Source organism: Ciconia boyciana, chromosome 18 (assembly GCF_034638445.1).
Source record: "Ciconia boyciana chromosome 18, ASM3463844v1, whole genome shotgun sequence".
Taxonomy (NCBI): domain Eukaryota; kingdom Metazoa; phylum Chordata; class Aves; order Ciconiiformes; family Ciconiidae; genus Ciconia; species Ciconia boyciana.
Window position 1 is genome coordinate 11,666,947 of NC_132951.1, and position 19,243 is coordinate 11,686,189.

General features: G+C 55.8%; 1 protein-coding gene across 2 annotated transcripts in view; it reads left to right on the forward strand.

The window, feature by feature from the left end:
* The first annotated feature begins 1,207 nt into the window (after positions 1 to 1,207).
* Positions 1,208 to 19,243, forward strand: part of RGS3 (regulator of G protein signaling 3) — an 87,312-nt gene continuing 69,276 nt past the window's right edge. The window contains exons 1-7 of one of the 2 annotated variants that reach the window (XM_072883295.1): positions 1,208 to 1,247; positions 5,833 to 5,985; positions 13,737 to 13,787; positions 16,059 to 16,117; positions 16,805 to 16,899; positions 17,788 to 17,856; positions 18,812 to 18,872. In XM_072883295.1, the coding sequence (XP_072739396.1) occupies positions 1,208 to 1,247; positions 5,833 to 5,985; positions 13,737 to 13,787; positions 16,059 to 16,117; positions 16,805 to 16,899; positions 17,788 to 17,856; positions 18,812 to 18,872 (528 nt within the window). Of the gene's footprint in view, positions 1,248 to 5,832; positions 5,986 to 7,421; positions 7,507 to 13,736; positions 13,788 to 16,058; positions 16,118 to 16,804; positions 16,900 to 17,787; positions 17,857 to 18,811; positions 18,873 to 19,243 lie in introns of those variants that run through there. The other variant, XM_072883296.1, reaches the window with a different exon arrangement.

Here is a 19,243-nt window from a genome sequence, read left to right on the forward strand (position 1 = left end):
GGGTCAATGCTAGTTTAATCCCCAGTGCCGCGTTCGCTCCCTGCTGGGAGGTGCAATTTCGCAGGAGCGTGGAGCCCCAAGCGCATCTGCCTTGAAAGCCTGCCTGTGGTGTGAGCAGATGGAGCTGCAGTTTGGTAAAGGCAGCAGCAAAGACCGTGCTGGGCCACGGTGTGGGTGTTGCTGCAGGTGCTGCGGCTGGCTTGCGGATTTGGGCTCCAACAGGACGTGCAGACTCTGGGATGTGAGCAAAGAAGGTGCGGTGTTTCTAAAGATACCCTTGCAGCAGGGGAAACCTTTCTTGGGTCCCAGATTGGAAAAGAATTTAGTAATCAGCCAGCCTGCACCTCCGTTGGGTTCCTCATTGGCATTTTTCAGGGAATGATTCAGCTGTGCTTGCTGCAGAGGTGGTGTCGGGGACCGGAGCACCCCAGCTGTGCCCTGCACTCAATGCTTGCTGTAGACCCTGGGGGAGAGGGGGCTGCAGCAACCCCACCGCTGGGAAAGTGCTGATGTTGGTGTGTCTGCCCTGTATGGCAGACTTTGCTAATCCCAGAAGTCTGCCCGCAGGATTGCCGAGAAATAGCCCAAACCCTTTCTGTTCCAATCCTCTTACCGTCTGGGAAGCCAGGTAGCTTTTCCCAGTCTGATTTAGTTTCTTTAGTTTCAAAGCCAGCTTGAACCTTGTGGGTTTTCTGTGTGCGTATGTTACCCTTTTGCCTGGAATAACTGTCTAAGCACGTGTTTGGATTTGAATATCCAGTCAAAGGCAGATCCTAGTGCTGGCAAACTGAAATTTGTGATGGAGAACTGTGTTAAATTTTAAAAGAAAGTCATTAACTCCCAAGCCAACCAGCTGAATGTGCAGTTTGCTGGAGACTCTAATAAAAATGCAGGTTAAGGTCAGTCCCCAGGGGTTTGAATGTTAAGAGGGAAGTTAGAAAGAGTCGGTACCTCGCTGTTGGGAGCCAGTAGAGAAAGGGGCTGTTGCATGCGCCACCGCCACCATCTCTTCCCGGCATGCAATTTAATTTGTAACTTCCTAGTACTAGAGCTCTGCTCCCTTGGGACGTTTATACACTGGCTTTTTTTCCCCCCTCCTTTACAGTGGTGCCAAGGTCAAAGGCTCGTGGCAGCTAAATCACAGCTTGAGCGTAGAACACTGGTGCTTGGACATCGCTGGAGAGAGTGACCGTCCCACGTGGGAATCATGGAGCAGCTGGGAGAGCCAGGGCTCACGCGTGAGTGCTCAGATGATTTCTCCGCTTAGTTTGCTGCTCTGTCTGGAGGTGCCTGGATGTGCAGGTGCCTGGATATCACCACTGAACCAGATCCTGGTGCTTGAAGGAGATGAGGGACTGTATCTCCCGCGTATCCTTTGTGGGGTGTTGGAGATGCCCAGTTCCTTGCGGGATCACGTTTGACCTCGGGGCTCTCCAAGTACCTTGCGCCGTGGGATGGAGCAGACTTGAATCTGCTGGGTTTGAGAGTTAGGAGTGATTTTTGCAGACAGTGAGCCTCAAGCCCTCTGGGAGGAGGGTGTGGGGGACTCCCATGGCCTTGGAGTCCCACAGAGACTCTTCTTTAACTTTTCTATTTTTTTATTTTGAAAAACCCTATCTAAAGGGATTCTTTTACCCAAACCTGTGAGACTGCCTGCTTTAGAGAGACAGTGCGTTTTGTTACTGTCCTGTTTGTCTTTCCTTTTGCCTCTTAAAAGCATTTTGCAATACAGACATGGAGAGGGGAGGCTTTGTGTGAGCCTGGGGAGCTCCTAGGAGACAGGGTGGCATTTAAAACACCTCTCACCACTTGCTGCATGTGCTGGGGAGAGCTGCAGGCTTGGCGGTGCTGGAGAGGAACAACACAAGCTGTAGCACAAACCGTCATGGGGATGTGTGGTGAAGGAGACGGGGACCAAGGCTGGTACACACTCTGCTTCCATTAGCAGAGGCCCAGGATACCTGGGACTGCAGAGTGGATAATTTGCTTGTTCCCTCAGTAGGACTGCTTGGTGTTGTGTGTCCTGGGGGTTGAGATGTGCTGTGCTGATCATTGATAGCTGGGGAAGCTGTGCACTGAAACATGCAATCCCAGACTTTTTTTTTTTTCAGGAGCAAGTAAATTTGCTGGGATAAAGCTTTAATTTTGATGGGTGGCAGATGGAGATCACTGGGAATGCCAGCAAATGGATTCAGCTGAACAAATGAGGGGAAGAGTTTTTGATAAGCCTGAAGGGAGGAACATTTTGAAGTGCCTTAGAAATTACCCTGTATCCCTGAGCAGCGCCCATCCCACCTGTGTGCTGGTTCCTGATTGCCCAGGACAATGCTCTGACACCATTTACCTGTGTCTGTGGTGCTCAGGCATCAACAGGGCTTCTGGGGGATGTGGCAAGGGATAGATGGATGTTGGGGACAGTGGCAGGGTCCTTCTTCAACTCTCCTGTCCAGGAGCTGACAGCAGGTGACTGTGACCCCAGGCAGTCTGGGGCCTCTCTTTTGGGGACCTTCATCTGCGATCCTGCTGTTAGACACAGCCGTAAGAGAGATGTTTTGAGCCTCTGTGAGGTTTCTCTGCAGGTCCCAGGGCTGAGATGATGAGGGGTCCCCAGAACCTCCCTGTGGGGAAGAAGGGAGAGCTCTTGTAATATTCTGTAATATAAATACATGTGACTCAGTTGCTCTCCCAGGTTTGTTGCCAGTGCTGCCTGTGAAGACAGGGGATGAAGGTGAGGATAGGATGAAGAGGTTCATCCTCTCCCCAGCTCTGTGTCCAGAGCTCTCTTGCATGTCAGCAGATGTGGCTGGGATGCGGTAGAGGATGTGACACCTCCAGTTTCAGCTCGTTACAATTTGTATGAGCTCTGATGTTGGTGAGCTCTGCTGGAGCTGAAGGCTTCGCTGCTGGGGAAAGCCAGACCTGCTCCGCTGGCTGTACCTGTGTCTACAAGGAGAGCACAGAACAGGCCATGGGGATGTGTCTCTAAATGCTGGGCTGTGAATATCTCCTTGGGCAGCTGGGACAGGGAACCGCAGGATGTCGTGGCATAGGCTGCGTGCTTGGCCAGGTCGTCTCTTTGCTGGCGAGCCTGCGTGTGGTGCAGGGATGTACTCCTGGCTGCTGGCAAAGGACCTGTTTCCTCTCTGGGGCTCTGTGTTCCCCTCCTTGTGTTTCTGGGTTTTGTCGTCTGCATTACTCCCTACCTCACACAAAGCAGCTGTGCCAGATGTGGGAAGCCAGGTGCTTGTTATGGGCAGAGATGCTTTTATCACAGAGCCCCAAGAGCTGGAGCAGCCTTTCCCCTCCTGTGTCCACCATGCTCCACCAAACCTTGCCCTGAGCTTGCTGCTTCAAGTGCCTGTTGGAGAGGCAGGAGCCAACAGCGCTGGCTTCCCCAGCCGCCTGTGGGTTACTGGGCCCTGAAGGATTCAGGGGCTCTGGAGGCTGCAGGGTAGCACTGGGGCTATGCAGCCACCAGGTAGCCAAAAGAGTTTAGTTGGTGGCCCAGGCTTGCAGAATCTGGACCAGTGTCACCAGGCTGCATCTTCTGCTCCCCTCCCATTGTCAGCCTCGCTGGGAAACAGGGATCCATCTTTAGCCTGTACTCCAATCCGGCAGTATTGTGAGAAAAAACAGATGTGTTGGAGCTGCTGAGCAACCAGAGGTTGTGGGAGCTCCTGGTGCTCTGTCTCTGCCTGTCCCACAGGTGTTTCTACTTGTCAAAATGTCCTGCACTGCTTGTGCATCCTCTGCATTTTGCTTAAGGCAGCAAAGGCCACTAGGGTGCTAAACAAACAAGCAGCAATTAAAGAATAAATCATGTCTTTGTTAGGGACCCCCTCTTTACCCTACCCTGAACTCTGGATCCCTGTGGCTGGAGACAGCGGGAGGCGAAGGGGGACAGAGCTGGAGCCCTCTGGGCTCCCAGGCATCGCTGCCGAAAGGCTGAGCAGCAGGAGGGCTGCTCAGCTGTGCTGAGAGCTCTCACCCATGCTTGTGCCTGGTGCCTCTTCCCCTAGGCTGTGCAGTCCCCTGGGTGCAGGAGGCTCCAGCAACGCGGCATCCATCGGGATGGATCTGGGCGCTTTCCTGAGCGGGAAGGTGACTATCCCAGAGCTGAGTCCACTCAGGCTGCACCTTTTTTGCTCCACTGATTGCTGAGCTGTATATCATACAACTCGCATCCTGGCTTGTGCCTCGCTGCCGCACTGCGTGAAGGAGGGATAAGGAGGCACCTGGCCCCTTTCCACCACAGGGCAGGAGCTTTGTGTGGGAGCTGCCAGCAGAAAGTCCTGCTAGAGCTTCACAGGCTCTAAATATCTTAGGAGGCAAGTAAAATAGCAAGTGGCATTAGCTGGTTGCTTAGCTGGGTGCCTTCTCAAGGTCCCTGCAGGTTGCCAAGGTTAGGGCTGAGCGCTGTTGGGGGCAGGCAGCCCAAACAGAGCCATGCTCTTTGTCTGGAGGCCTTTGGAGACTGCTGGGTCATTATTTGTCTCTCCCCCGACGCCCAAAGGGGCTGTGATTTACGGCAGCAGTACAATAGGTGTCTGTTGGCAGTGATGGATTGGGCTGTCCAGAGAGCATCCCTCCTTCCTTCCCTCCCTTGCTTACTCTGTGTCCCTCTGTTGCTTTTCCTGCAGTTTCAGACAGTTTTGCTGGTGTAAATTCAGCTGAATCAAGCCAGTGCCCCTGCCAGAGAATAAGCCAAACTTTGGGGGAAAAGGCAGCTTTTCTAGTGAGCAAAGAGCCTTTCCAGGTTGCCTGCCTCGCTGTGCTGGGGCCCTTTGGCTATGGGCTGTGAAGATGGAGCTGGGGGGATGTTTTGGGGTACCTGAAGGCATTGGGCAGTGTGCGCTAGGTGCTGTATGTCCTGGCACACACTGCCACATCATGGGGCTGAGTGGTGCATCCTGGCTCCAGAGGGCTCGATCTTGCATCAAAATCACAGGTCAGGCTCTTTTGCTTTTATGGATGGGGTGTGTGCGTGGCATGGCTCCGTCACGGGATGAGGGATGCGGCTCTGCCCCGCTGCCCTCGCGAGGAAATTAACCTGTGACTCTGCAGCTCGGGCTGTGTTTGCCCTGGGTCTCCACAAGGATAACATAAGACAGTTGTGCTGCGCTAATCCTGCACTGCTCATCTCTGTGGAAGGAGCCTGGGCAGATGTTTCTGATCCTGAAGAGTTACTGGGCCGTGCTGGTTCCTCTGCTCTGTGCTGTGGCTGGGAGGTCTCTCCACTAAGGCTCCCATTTCTGGGTCTATGCACTATCTGAGCTGGACCTTTGCAAGACTGCCCTGAACACCCAGCAGTGGCAGGGCAGCGTCTCTAGGGTCCTGGAGAGCTGCTTACAGACTAATGAAGCCCTGATGGGGCTGGTCATCTGTTTTAAATATAATAACATATGGCAGCGCTGAGCAGAGCCTCTGGGACGCACTCGGTGCATGGCACGTAAAGGGCCGTGGCCAAGGCCGCAGCTGAGGCGCGTGCCAGGGGTGACTCCCTCTAAACGTGGGTCTGTGTTCTGCTGTGACAGTGGATCTAGTGAATCGCCATCGCTCCTCTCCTTTCTGCACACAGGTGGGGCTGAGCAGTGGGGTGATGGTGTGGGGCAGATGTGCCGCACTGCCAGCACGTGCCAGGTTTGTCCAGAGCTGGCCAGGGGAAGCTCAGTGCAGGAGACCTGGCAGCATGGTATTCTGGGGAAGGCTGGGGCAAGGTGGAGACATACCCTTATGGCAGCTAAAACCAAGGGTACTGCAGGGCCTGTGATGTCCCCTGTGTCCCAGCTCCCCGTCCTGCCGTGTCCTGTTCTCATCTCCTCTTTTCTCTGGCAGGGACAGAGCAGAGTCCCCAGTTGCTGGTGCTGCAGCGTCTGCCAGCCCTGACGCAGGGGCGATGCGGGGCTGTACGATTGTCTGTGCGGAAGCAGAGGGGGCCATCGAAGAGCAGGAGGAAGATCAGCCGTGCACGAGTGAAGGGGAAAGGTAAGTGATGGGGGCGTGAGAGGGCCTGTGGGCCAGCCGGGGGCTCGGCTCTGGCCAGGAGTGTGTGGAGGGGCGGCCGTGGGGAGGAGTGGTGGGGGTGCGTGTCCAGCACCCTGGACTCTACAGGAGATCTTGTTCTTTTCTGTCCCAGAGAGGTCAATATATTTAGTATTACATCAGCTGGATGTGGGCTGGGAAGTGGCGGTGCCTGCCCAGCACTGACAGCAGCCATCCACGCTGGCAGCACATCTGCTCAGAGCCTGTGCTGGGCTGCACCCTTGTCTCTCCCGACCTTCACTTGTCAGGGCTGAGCTCTCCCATTGCCCACCTCTGCCTGGGCCCAGGGCAGCAGGGCCTGTGAATTGGCCGCTTTCACCCAGAAAGCCCCTATGGGGCCGGGCCAGGCTCACCACAGGCCCGCCATGCTGTTGTGGACCCTGCAGCCTCACAGCAGTGCCACGAGGAGCCAAACTCCTTGAGCGTGGCGTTTCCTGCAGCGTGGGGTGGTGTGGGAGCAGGTCCACTCTGCTGGGGACTCTCCTGGAGATCAGTCCCCCACGGGATCCTGCGCTGTGGGGAGCTGGGCTGCATGGATCCGTGGGTGGGAAGCAGGGAATTCTGGGACAGCCCAGCCTGTGGGGAGGGTTGGGTTTTTTTTCAGAGAAATCATCTCCATCATTCCTCCACACTTTGCAGAGCTTATGCTCGGCTCTGGGTGCCTCCCAGTAAGCTGTGGTGCAGCATCCGGAGCTGGTGGGTGCATCACCACCTCCTGGGTGATGGAAAGGGCTGCTCTGGGGTCTTGCAGAGTGGTCCCATGAGCCTGGGGCGCTGTGTGCCTCTTTCCTTGTCATATCAGAGCCAAGCAGGTAACCCATGCCCTGCCATCCCTCCCTTTCCTGGCTCACCCCCACAGACCCGTTCTCCTGCACCCTTTCCTTGCCTGCAATCATTTCCCCAAAGTGCTGTGAATGCTGCTGTCCCGTGTTGCTCCAGTGGGACAGTTCCCTGAACAGCCGAGCACGTGCTAGCAAACCCGATGGCACTAACAGTCACGGGGATTACTTACAACCCGTCACATTGCAGAGGAGAGGAAATGTGGCAAGGTTTTCCCCTTTTCCCAGGAACTCATTCCGGTGGCCGTGGGACGGTGCTGGCGTGGGTCTCGGGTCCGCAGGGGAGGGCAGAGCGCTGCCCGCATCCTTGCGTGTGGCTGTGGCGCGGGGCTCAGGCCTATTTGCTCAGACAGGTGCGGTCCCCATTCAAATCCGCGGGGCCAATGGGAGCTGCGCCGTTCAAACGTGCGGCGGTTGGTCGCGTGTCCCATGGAAACCCGGCTGCACGGCTGCCTGTCACTCCCTGCTTAAACGGCTACTTGGCTTCCCCGGGCTAGGCAGGGAGGGCTCCGGTTACTGGCTAATTAGAGGTCTCCTGCCATGGAGCCCGGCAATGTCCACAGAGTCTCGCTCTGCACCCGCCAGGCTGACCCCCTGGGAGCTTCTTTCTACCTCACCACGTTTGGTAAGTGTTGAGCCTGCAGCTCCAGGGAGCAGGGGGTGCCCCGGGGATGTGGCCGTGGCCCTGGCTGGTGCAGCATGGGGAGCCGCAGCAGGTCATGGCCGAAGCCCAGCATGGCAGGAATGGGCTGGAGAGCTGCTCCCCGAAGGCATTAACGCTGAGCGGCAGCCTGCTCGCTTCTGCCTCGCTGAGCCAGAATAATACCTGGCTCCATCAAGCTGGCGAACCGGGGAGCACCCTGAAACCAAGCTGCAGCCGCTGAGGCGAGCTGCAGCAGTCGGCCAGATGCCAAATACCCAGGTCATTTTGCCCCCTGGACGGGCACGAGCTGGGATTGCTGCGTAGGGCTGGCCAGAGCTGTGGCCCCCCTTAGGGCAGAGCCCCAGTTTCCTTCTTTGTTCCTGGTGGGTCTCTGTGGCTGCCTCAGTTTTGCTGCACGGGCTTGAAGAAGCCCATGGGCAGTGGTGGCTTGGCTCTGCAGGCTGGAGCCGGCCCAGCGATGGCTGGGCTACGAGCCCTGTATACTGACCCTGTGAGCAGGTGAATTTGGCAGCAAACGTCATGGCTGTTGCTTGTGGTGTGTGATGGCTTGTCAGCAGCTGTCTTACACGGAGGGAAGCTGGGTGCCCTTCCTGGGTGCCAATTTTTAAGCAGCAGTTTTCTTTCAAAGCTGCCGCTTGTTTTAGCGAGCAGGGCAGGCAGTCATGCAATGGGCTGTTGAAGAGGCTGCAGGGGAGCAGAGAGGGTTACATGAGTGGAGCAGGGCGTCCCTTCCCTGGGCAGCCAGGGATGCTGATCCTTCCCCCTTTTGGTTTGTAAGCGTCAGACTGCTGAGGACAGCCCGGAAGCTGAAATCCTCCTGTCTGTAGGACTTATGCATGCCAAATAACGTGAGTTTTGTGGTGCCTCTTGGCTCTGTGACCAAGTCCGGGCCAAGCATCATCTCTGCAGCCGCGGTTCCCTTCACGGGCTGACCATCGCTGGCGAGACGTGGTGTTGCGTGCTCTGAGCAGGAGAGCAGTGGCGGGACAGGGCCAGCACTACCCTCTCCCTGTGGGTGACCAAAGAGAGGGTCTTCAAAAGGGCTGGTGCCGGGGCCTGGTGTTGTAGATGGTGATCTCGGGGTGCTCTGCCTTGTGCCCATGGGGACCTTCTGCCCAGGCAGTTATCTGACACTGCTTTCCTCTGGTAAGAATCCCCCCTTGTGTGTGCACTGATGGTTCTTGGCTGTCCCAGCCAGGGCAAAACCTGATTTTTCCTACAATAAAACAGAAAAGCATTTAAGGAGCAGAAATGCAAATCTTCCACTTGTCAGACATCATCAGTAAGGAACAGACTTTCCTGCCTGCTAGGTCTGCTCCCAAGGGACAACATTCATGTGTCCCCTCCCTTAGCCTGGCAAACTTCCCTCATGGGTGGGAACCTGTTTGATTACCATCTCGTGCTTGTTCATACCTCGTTTTTCCTTGTTCTCCTTGTGCCGGCTTTGTTCATCAGCCTGAATTGCCTCCCCTGGCCCTGTGGGTCCAGATGGACGGGGCCTGGGTGCCCTCTCCGCTGCTGCCCTGCGAGCCCGGCTGAGCCCTGCTCTCTGTGATGGTGTGTGCACCCAGGAGCTACATGTGGGCCCTGTTGTGAGACAAGCTGTCTGCTCTTTTGTCTCCCTCTGGCCTTTCTCTGCACCTATTTTCATTTATAGTAACCTTTATCGAACACGGGTTACCTGGACAAGCTGTGTCAGGGCCTCTCTGCTGAAGCTCTTTCCTTTAGTTCATGTTAGGGATGTATCAAAAGAGATAAACTGCTCTTAGAGTGAGGTGGAAATGCAGCCCAAGAACTTGCCTTGACAGGGGTTGTGTTTCTGCCCACTCAGGTCTGGAGGAAGGTTACTGCTCTGCGCATCTGAGAAAATGCGACTGCTGCCACTGAGCTGGTCTGTCCAAGTGCAGGTGTTGGTACAGCAAATCCCTTCCACCAGCTCAGGCTGGATCAGCTCTTTCCGACAGCACCTTCCCTCTCTGATCCTGGCCCCATACAAGCACTGGAATTGCTACAAAGCCAACGAGTGCTTCCCCAGCATGAGCAGGCTGGGACCCCTTTGGGGTCAGACGGGCTGGCTGAGGCGTGCTGGGGTGTGCGATTTGTCCCTTCATGTGCTTTGGAGATGCTTGGGAGCAAATGCATTAAGAGAGAAATGTCATCAGTTCCTCACGGCAAGGCGAGGACCCTTCCCACTGATACTGCCAAATCCCTTCTACTGCGGGCCAAGTTGTGGTACTTCTGAAAAAGGCAAAACTGCCCATTTTCTCCCTGCTCTCACCTCTTTGGTGCTGGTGTAGCCTGCGATGCAGAGGCCACGGCCACTGTCCCTGCACCAGAAGCAGCAGTAATGCATGCGATGCACGAGGCCAGGGTCCTGTCCGACCCAGTCCCTCATTATGCAGAAGCCTTGTCCCCGTGTGCTGCGCCGGGGGCTGAGCGGCCCCAGCTGTCCCCAGGGCTGGGCATAGAGCTTCCTCCCCCCGAACTACCCAGCACAAAAGCTTCCTTTCTCCTCCCCAGGGCCCATTCATTACTGGGCTGACTCCTCGTCATGCTTGGTTAGACGGGGGCATTTTGCTTTCGTGTTGTAACGGTTGTTACATGCTAATAGTGGAACAGCGAGAGGGTTCCCACAGCATCAGAGATCTGGAGATAGCAGAAGGGTTAAAGTCTTGGCCCAAAAGGCTGGGGTGGCATGATGAAACTGGGAGACGATATTCTCACTGTTGTAAATCGGTATTAGCTTCAGTAGAGCTGTCCTGACGTACCCCACCTGCCTCTCGTCTTTGCTTTCTTACCTTGCTCTCACTTGCGCATGCATGCCTCTGTGCATGTATACATTTGCGCATGTGCTCTCAAACATGCAGATGCACACATGGACACACATCTGAGCTGGAGAGAGATTTGAAAATCTTCTGTCAATGTTTTTCTGAGTGAAAAATGAGATATGAGTTCTCTGAATTGTGTCAGGTTAAACCATCCTGTAAGATATCCCCACCCCAGCAAACCTAAGCCCTTGGGTGTGTCTTTTGCAAAATGAAATGTTCGTTTTTAATTTGAAAGATGTTTAGAAGTCTGTAAATTATGTGTCTGTAAATGATGATTATGAGTTTATTTTGTTTGTTGTGTTTTGTAAGGGGGAAAACAAGTGAAAATGGGATATTTTGCTTTGGGCTAAAGGAAATGTTGTGCTAATGAAGCTTTCAATCTTTTGATTCTCCAGGAGCAGTGGGAAATGTTTAGTTTTGGGTTGATCCAGAACAATTGCACAGACTTCAGACCCTGCATCACCCCTAAAATCTGCACATCATATCCAGACTGGCAGGCGGCAGCTCCCTGGGAACCCCCTTGGGAAGGCGTTCGGAGGGGCAGAGCCCCCCTCGGGCAGTGCCCGACTGGGGCCAGCGAGCCGGCGGCTGGCAGCTGCTCTGCACCCCAGCAGCATTTCACCGAGACCCTGGCAAACACCATCGGCTGAGTCTTCGTGCCAGTCTCAGTGTTGTGGATAGATTTTAGGGCTGATGCAGAGTTACTAGCGCATGGGAAAGGGAGTGTATAAGCGTAAGTCAGCTGGCAGAGCAGAGCTGCTGCCCTGGGACCGGTGCCCTTGCTCAGCAGGGGTTTACACGTGTGGCTCTCCCAGGCGCTGGCCTCCTGCGCAGGGTCTGTGACCGGTTGGGTTTTCAATGCTGGGAATCAGTTTCTGGCAGACAGGTCCAGGCAGTGCTGAAAATAGCAAATTACAGCTCCAGATAAGAGGTGGGAGCTCAGGGATCTGGCGTGGGCATTTCGAAAGGCAGTGGGAACTGCAGGTTGGATCTGGAGCTGTGTAAGAGCTGGATTTTATTCTCAGCTCCGCTTCAGAGCGGGCTGCGAGCAGTGTTTTCTTCTGCAGTTGTGGATGCTGTGTGGGCTGTTTGGACAGTGTCGTGGCTGTTGAGCAATGTGGCTTCTACAGTTGTGGATGCTGTGTGGGCTGTGAGCAGTGTATTCTTCTGCAGTTGTGGATGCTGTATTTGCAGGTGGTGACTTTGCCTGTCGCCAGCCAAAGACGTGTTTGGGATGCTCCTTCCTTCATTCTTTCTTCAGAAATAATCCTCCCATCTTGTCCTTGCACCTCTGCAGAGGGGTTTCTGGACTCGGAGGCCTGCCTGAGCTCCCCCGGCCTTTGTACTTGGGTTTCAGCTGACCCTGTCCCAAGTAGACAAGGTCATGAGCACAGAGGTTGGATCTGCCTGCGTAGTCCACACTGCGAGCAATTCCCCAGGAGGATGCTTAGGCTGAGCTGAGTTACTGTGGTCGGCTCCCTGTGGAACCCTGGTCTGACACCTCCCTGGCTCCATCCTTCCCACCTCTTCTCTCTGCTCCGAGTCCTCCCTTCCTCTCTCACCTTAGGTAGCTTAAAAGGCACTGATGGGTAGAAATGTTGCCCACTGGGCTGCTGTCTTGTACAGGCGGGCTCTGTAGCACCCATGGGGGACTGCTGAGTCCCACGGTGAGCTCTTGCTACAGTGCCATGCAGTGCTGTGCCAATCCACACTGGGAGAAGGCTCCTCCTCAAGGGCTGCCTGTGGAGCGGGTTAGGTCCTGGGTCCTCCTCTAACAGGTCAGATCAATCTCCTGCTCCAAGAAAGATCCTGTCATTCTCTCCAGGCACCAGATCTTTTTCACTTTGAGCTCTCTTTCTCTTCTGTTTTATTCTTTGCCCTGTTGAGGGGCAGAAGTGGACACCCCTGTGTTCTTACTAAGATCTGCTCTTTTGGCCTGTTAATGACTTTGGTCTCTTGACCGTGCTCCTCGCTCTGCTCACAGTGATGATGGGCAGCAGGTCCCCTGCGAGGCTCGGCAGGCCCGGCAGTGGGGAGCTGGGCACCCTGGGCAGGCAGGCTCTGCTTCCTGGCTTGGTGGATGGCTGTGGGTAAGCCAGTGCCTCGGGAGCAAGGGGGATCTCCATGCAGACCTGCTCCAAAGTCATGTTTCTTTCGTGTAGCTCCTCAAGGCTCTCCCCTACCATCACCTCCCCGATCACAAGCTCTCGGTGCTGTTGTGCAGGGAGTCAGGCACCTCCCCAGAGGTGCTGCGTTGCTGGGAGCCAGGGGTCCCGCTTGGTCCGAGCTCCCCCCCACCCCCGGGCCCTGCAGCAGAGGGATTGCAGGGTGGTGGAGCACTGTTCTTCCCTGGGGGTTGGCTGCTCCTGGCCTCATTGGCCACCTGACAGTTATTCAGTGTCAAAACACAACTGAAACCAGGCTTGTTTAATCCTAGATTAAAGCAAGCATTGACTCCCGGTTTTAGGAGATTACCTGCCTGCTCACCAGGAAATGCAGGAGGCTGCAGTGGGGGTGCTCTTGCCGTGCTTCGTTCTGGGGGGCTGGGTTTGTGCTGCAAGCAGTGCTGCATTAGTCCTTGTTGCTGCGTCTTCGCCGCTCAATAGTGCTGGCGATACCAAACTGTTGCTGGATGTGACAGTCAGCAAAGGGGTTTTTAAGGTTTTCCTGTTTCCCCAAAAGCACTCTGCACAGACGAGGCATGCAGCAGGGCAAGCAGGGAGGAGGTGTGCGTGGAGCGAGGTCCCGCAGCAGCGGATGGATGAAAGTGGGTTAGTGCCATGGCCCGGGCTCCCCCAGCGGAGCCAGCCTTGGCTGACCCTGTGCCGGCATGTTCCTGCCACCAAAGGCGCCGGTTGTGCTTGGCGTTCGTCCAGGCCGTCTGCAGCTTGGCCCGCTGTCACCTTCTGCAGGGTTGACAGCCCCTTGCCCGCACAGAAGCTCAGGGGAGAGGCAAAGGGGAAGTTGAATCTGGGCTGGGGGGAGGATTTGAGCACGATGCATCCCTCCGTTAAACAAGGGCTAATTCATCCCACAGCAACTATTTCACCTTGGTGCTCCCGCTTCCCCTCTGCCATGGGCTCGTGCCTCCTGCCATCAGAGTTTACTGTGTGCTGAGAAAAAAGTATTAGGGTTTTCCTGGAACGTTTTTGCATCTGGAGCCTTAAGACTTTCTTGGTAGCAGAATATGTTTCCTCCTACCTCTTTCCCCTTGGCTCCCTGAGCGATGCCCCCGTGCACAGGGGTGGGGAAGCAGGATGGGTTTGGCCCCACAAGCCTCAGAGCCGTGGGGTCCCTCGCCACCGAGTGCCGGGGCGGTGGGCGAACCCTGCCTCCTCCACCGTCTCTCCTCCTTTCCTCTAGGCCAGCTGAAGCTGTCCATCGAGGTGCGGGGCCGGATCCTGGTGCTGCACAGTGAGTACCTCCCTGGGACGCATGGCGAGGTGGCCCCAGAGCCACGGTGGGCTAGTGATGGGGACAGCATTTCCATGCCCTTTCTTCAAGCTCTTTGGAGCTTCATGGCAGCTGTCAGGAACAACTCTGTGGTAGAGTGGCATGACTGGGAGCTCTTTTGATTTAGAGGCCAAACCAAAATTTCTGGAGACCTTCATTTCTGGGTGACCACGGTGTGTTTTGCATCCACTTGTATACACTTTTTTCTTTAACTCCATGTGAAGAGAAAAAAGGCAAACATAATTTGGAAAATAAAAATCTGAAATGCTTTGTTTCCACTGAAATGTCTTTTACATTGGCCAAAACTATTTGCCAGGATTTCCAAATCATTCCATTACCTCCAAATGCTGCATTTTTTTTAACACCAACAATATTTCTTCAACAAAAGTATTTCACTTGGTCCAAGCTGGGGTTGCTGTCCCTCGAGCTGTGGCGTGTCCTGCTGGGGACAAGAGATACTTTTCTTTCTCTGGGAACTCAGGCCTGGCCACCACTGCTGGATACTGGTGCAGGAGAGCAATGCAGCACTTGGGACACTGGCTCCATCGCAGCCATGAGGCAGGTCCTGGGGAACCGTGTCACTGCAGCTTTAATGGTGTTCATTAGAAAGGCCAATGAGAGTGTCAGAACTAGCTCTTTTCTTTAGGAAAAACCTGTCTGGACAGACTTAGGGGGCCCCTTAGGATTGCTCCTGCAGTGAAGGATGTGTGTGTCCTGGTCTCCTGGCACAGAGCTCTTTCTAGCAGGGGCTCGTGAGGGCTTTATGATAAGTAAATGGTTAAAGAATCAAGGAAAAAACCAAGAGTTTGAAATGGTCAGAGTAAAAATTCCCTCCCTGTGAACAGAGCAGGCTGGTTGCTGCCCTGGATTTGGGCTCTGTAGGGTGAAAGGGGAAAGCAGGGCCCTGGGACTCCCAGTGCCTTTGGGGGTGGCCGTGCTTTGGGGGGGAAGGCACCCCCATCCCAGAGACCTTCGCGGCAGGGCAGGAGGGGATGGAAAAGGCTTTCTCTTGAGCAACGTCCCACCTTACAGCCCAGCCTCACCCCTGCCTGGGTGTTTGAAATGGGGGCAGAGGATGGCCTGAGCCTGGTGAGGCTGTAGGGACTGGCCGAGCCACACGCAGCCCCTGTTCTTCTCCACTTGGCAGCCACGACAGCTTGCTGCCCTTTTCTGGCTGTGCAGGCAAGCTTTGTAAAGAAACAACAGCAAGAAAATGTGGTGGTGGTTTCCCCCCCCCCTTCTCTCCTTCCAAGCTGTGTGTGGTTCTGAGGGTCCAGCACAGGCTTTACCCCACATCCCTCCATCTGGAGCAGCCCCAGCATGAGCTGGGTGCGAGTCACTGTCTCGTTCTGATGCCATCTCCAAAAGAGGGTCTGGGAAGAGGGAAATGGTCCAGCAAAGAGGCAAAGGAGGCTCAAGGTCTGGGACCCGACATCCCACTGCATGTGCCGGATGCTCAGGGTACTCAGTGTGGGCAGGAGGAGGCTGGGTGATGGGGGTTAATCCATCTTACTTTTCATTCTCCACCCCAACGTCTTTAAACCCAAAGCAGGTCTGGCTGGAGGAGGAAGCTCTTGGTGCAGCCTGTCCTGGAGGAACCTTGCAAACCCCTTTCCCCTCGTGAACTGGGGTTTCTGTCGGGCTGACCGTGTTTATTGGGAGCACGTATCTGTCTCTAACAAAGGCGAAGTCACTGCTGCCTTGCTGGGCTTGTCAGGAGGGAGCTTAGCCTCATTCCGACAGCCCGTCCTGGGCTATCCAGACTCTGCTGCACATCTGTTGCCTCCAGCCACACGGCTGGGAAGCGTGGGGTTCCCAACTGTCGGCAGCGGTGCAATGCTGAGTCCCTGCTGGCGGGGCTGCCATCGGGATGCGGACGTTGATATTTAACTTGATGATACATTTGGCTCCAGGCCAGGGAGCCCAGAGCTGTGTGAAGTCAGACAAATGAAATGCAATTTGCCATCCGGACGCTGAACTGCATCTGCTGCCAACCTCACCCACAGATGCATATAGCACGGATATGTTAAAGAAAAAATACAATAAAACCCTTCCCCTGTTTGTGGGTGCCCAGTGAGACCAGGCTGCTGGAGAGGTGTGCGCAGGATCCTGTCGGGGTTGGAGATGGGTTCAGCCCCACAAGGGTGGGGCACCCCATGGCGCAGAGCGCCGTGGTGTAGGAAGATGTCTTCCCTGCCGCTTTGGGGCCTGACTGTTTTGTTTCCTTTCCAGTCATGGAAGCAAAAGGTCTGATAGGAAAGGAGTACCAGACGTGCAACTCCTATGTGAAGGTGGGTTCTCCTGGGGCTTTGCTCGAGGAGCTTTGGCTTTCTTGGGGCTTTGGGGTTGGCTCTTCCAAGCATGGTCCGGGCTGCCTATTCCTTCCTTTTCCTTCTCTGTCCTGCTCTGGCTGAGTACCCACAGCGTGCAGGGAGGTGGCTGGTCTCTTGCCCCGTGCTGGAGGGCTCATGGGTTTTGTCGGCATGGTGTCTGTGTGGAGCCAGAAAAGCGGAGGACAGGACCCTGCTAAGGGCTGTGTCAACCATTCATTGCAAGAGCATCCCGCTGGGTGCCCAAGGGCTGGTGGGGAGAAGTGTGTGGCCAGCACAGTGTGGCTGTGGGCTCTCCTGGAGGTCACCTTGGCAGCCTGCTCTCACCGTGCACAGTGCAGGGAGCATCTCCCCTACAAGGGGGCTGCAAGTCAGAGACCAGCCAGCAACGTTTCTGTACGTCAGTCCTTGATTCTTCCGCTCTTCTCCTTCCCTCCCCTGCCCCGAGGAGTTTTGTAATGCAATTACTTACGCATAGGGTAAAGTGATCTAAACCATGGGTTAGCACAGGCTCAGCTGGATCTTTGAGGCTTAGCCATCCATAAAAGTGGCTGTGCTGGTCTCCTGCCACTCAGCGGCAGAGCTGGCAGCTGTGTGCCAGTGCTTGCTTTGAGAGTGCTAACATGCTCCTTGTTTTCCTCTGTAAAGATGTCGATTGTGCCAGATGCTGACTGGAAATGCAGGCAAAAGACGAAGACTGTGCCAGACAGCAAAAATCCTGTCTTCCATGAGCACTTTCTTTTGTGAGTATGACAGGGCAGAGGTAGCTCTGACCCATCCGCCAGCGCCGTGTTCACACTGAGCAGTGGGGGACCCACATGGCTGCTGTCCCGGGGTACCCTCTCGAAGCCAAGACCCCGTGTTTGCTTTTGCATTATGATCTGTAATAAACATGCATCATGCATGAGCAGGTCTGCTGCTGAGATGAGGAGTGACAGACATTATTCTGCTGTTTTTATAGCTGAAATGCCTTGAACTTTTGGGCAGAGCTCTGTGGAGGCTCACAAAGCTGTCGGCACGCAGCATGGCAGCGGCGCTCCCACACGGGTGGACTTTCTTGCTGGGCAGGAGTTGGGCAAACACACTCCATTTCCTAGACCTTGCGCCTGCAATAGTATGGGCATCGGTATGAATGAGGAAGGTAAAAGGATTTCCTATAGCTGCAGCATGTCTCTGCGTGGGAAGGGAGCTGTATGGCTCGCCGTGTTTCAGTAGAGCTTGTCCTTGCTAGCTAACCAGTCTGTGTCAGACCTCTGTCCCCATGCAGCATTTAATCTGGCACAGGATGGTTGTTTCAGAGCATGAAATGTGGCTTGTTCCTGTGTTTGCCCTTTGTTGTTGGATGTGTGTCTTTCTGCAAGATTATTTTTCCCCTTAAACAACCTGAGCAGTGTCCCCAGCGCCTGCCTAGGGGTCACATCCCTTTGCAGTTGTCTGTCAGGAACGAGGGAATTAGTGCAACAGTGGCTCGTTTGAGGAGGTAACCACTTGGGGTGATGTTGCAGTGCTCTGTGCAGAGAATGGAGGAGAAGACCTGGCTCTGAGGAGGGCAAAGGGTCTCTGGCTGCGAGGGCAGCCCTTGCCGAGTGCTTCTGGGGGTGCTCACGGGCTGTCCCCTCTGCTTGTTACAGCCTGGTGCAAGAGGAGGATGAGCAGAAACGTCTCCTGGTCACAGTCTGGAACCGAGAGAGAAATTCCAGGTAAGGGGCTGCCAGCCTGCCATACAATCTCTTTCAAATGGGGCTGGCACGGCAGCAAACCTGCCATCTGCTCTGTCCACCCCACGTGAGCTCCTCCAGCGCCCTGGGCCTTGAGAGCTGGCCCTCATGTCAGGGCTGCCCTGCATGAAGACTGCGGGATGGTGAGGCAGGGGGGCTGAGCAGCAGGGCTGGGACTGGGACCTGCTGGTGGGGTGCCCCGGCCAGGGTCATCCTTCTGGGCAGCCCGTGCTGGTGAGCACCATGCCGCATGCAGGCTGGCGGAGAGGAAATCCTGCCCTTGCTGCTGCCTGTCGGCATTGCTGCTGCCTGTCGGCATTGCTGCTGCCTGTCGGCATTGCTGCTGCCTGTCGGCATTGCTGCTGCCTGTCGGCATTGCTGCTGCCTGTCGGCATTGCTGCTGCCTGTCGGCATTGCTGCTGCCTGTCGGCATTGCTGCTGCCTGTCGGCATTGCTGCTGCTTGGTAGCCACCAGCGAGACCAGCATTTAAAACGCCTGCAGCTGCTCACGCCTGCACTGCTGGCTAGAGCCAAGTGGGGCTGGAGCCTGGCTCTGGGCTGGGGACCTTCCCTGCCTCTGGGGGCAATGCAGTGAGGAGGAAGGCCCAGGAGCAAGGGGTCTGGCACCTCACAGGCTGTGCTGCCTGCTCACACAAGTGGCATCTGCCTCCTCGGCCAAGCTCCTGCCAGCATCACGTAGGCTGGAGGTGACTAGGATGTTTCAGCCCAGCTCCTCCTTGCCCCTGCTGCAGCCGAGCTGTGCGGTTACACCATGCTTGCTCAAAGCACGGAGAGGGAGGCACGTCCTGGGCACTGCCCAGGTCCTGGCACGGGCAGGGATGTGTTTGCAGGGTCCCTGCAAAGGGGTGCATGTGGGGAGCGGGTCCCTGGGGAGCTTTCAACAAGTGTGTGCTGACCGTCTCTGGCTCTCCTGCAGACAGAGCGAACTCATCGGCTGCATGAGCTTTGGCGTCAAGTCCCTCCTGACCCTGGACAAGGTACGTCCGTGCCAGAGCGCAGCGCTTGGGACTGGGGCCTGACCCTCTCAGGTCGGTGGGTGGATGTCGTGCACCCTTGGGGCAGGAGTGGGCTTCTCCCACCGTGGGACAAAGATGCTCTGAAGGTGCCCAGCGAGTTCCCTGGTCCCATTCTCGGTATGGATGGCCGCTGTGAGACTGATGTCGGTGTGAATGCTGGAGAGGGATGGGGAGGCTGTTAGAGGAGGGATCCCAGGACAGGAGACCATCGCTCCCTTCTGCAGGGACACAAGGAGAATAGCAGCAAGTGGGGGTGCGGAGAGCGACTGCTGCCCCAGCGACTACTGCCTGCCCTGCTCACAGCAGGGCTGCCTGGGGGACAGGAGATGGGG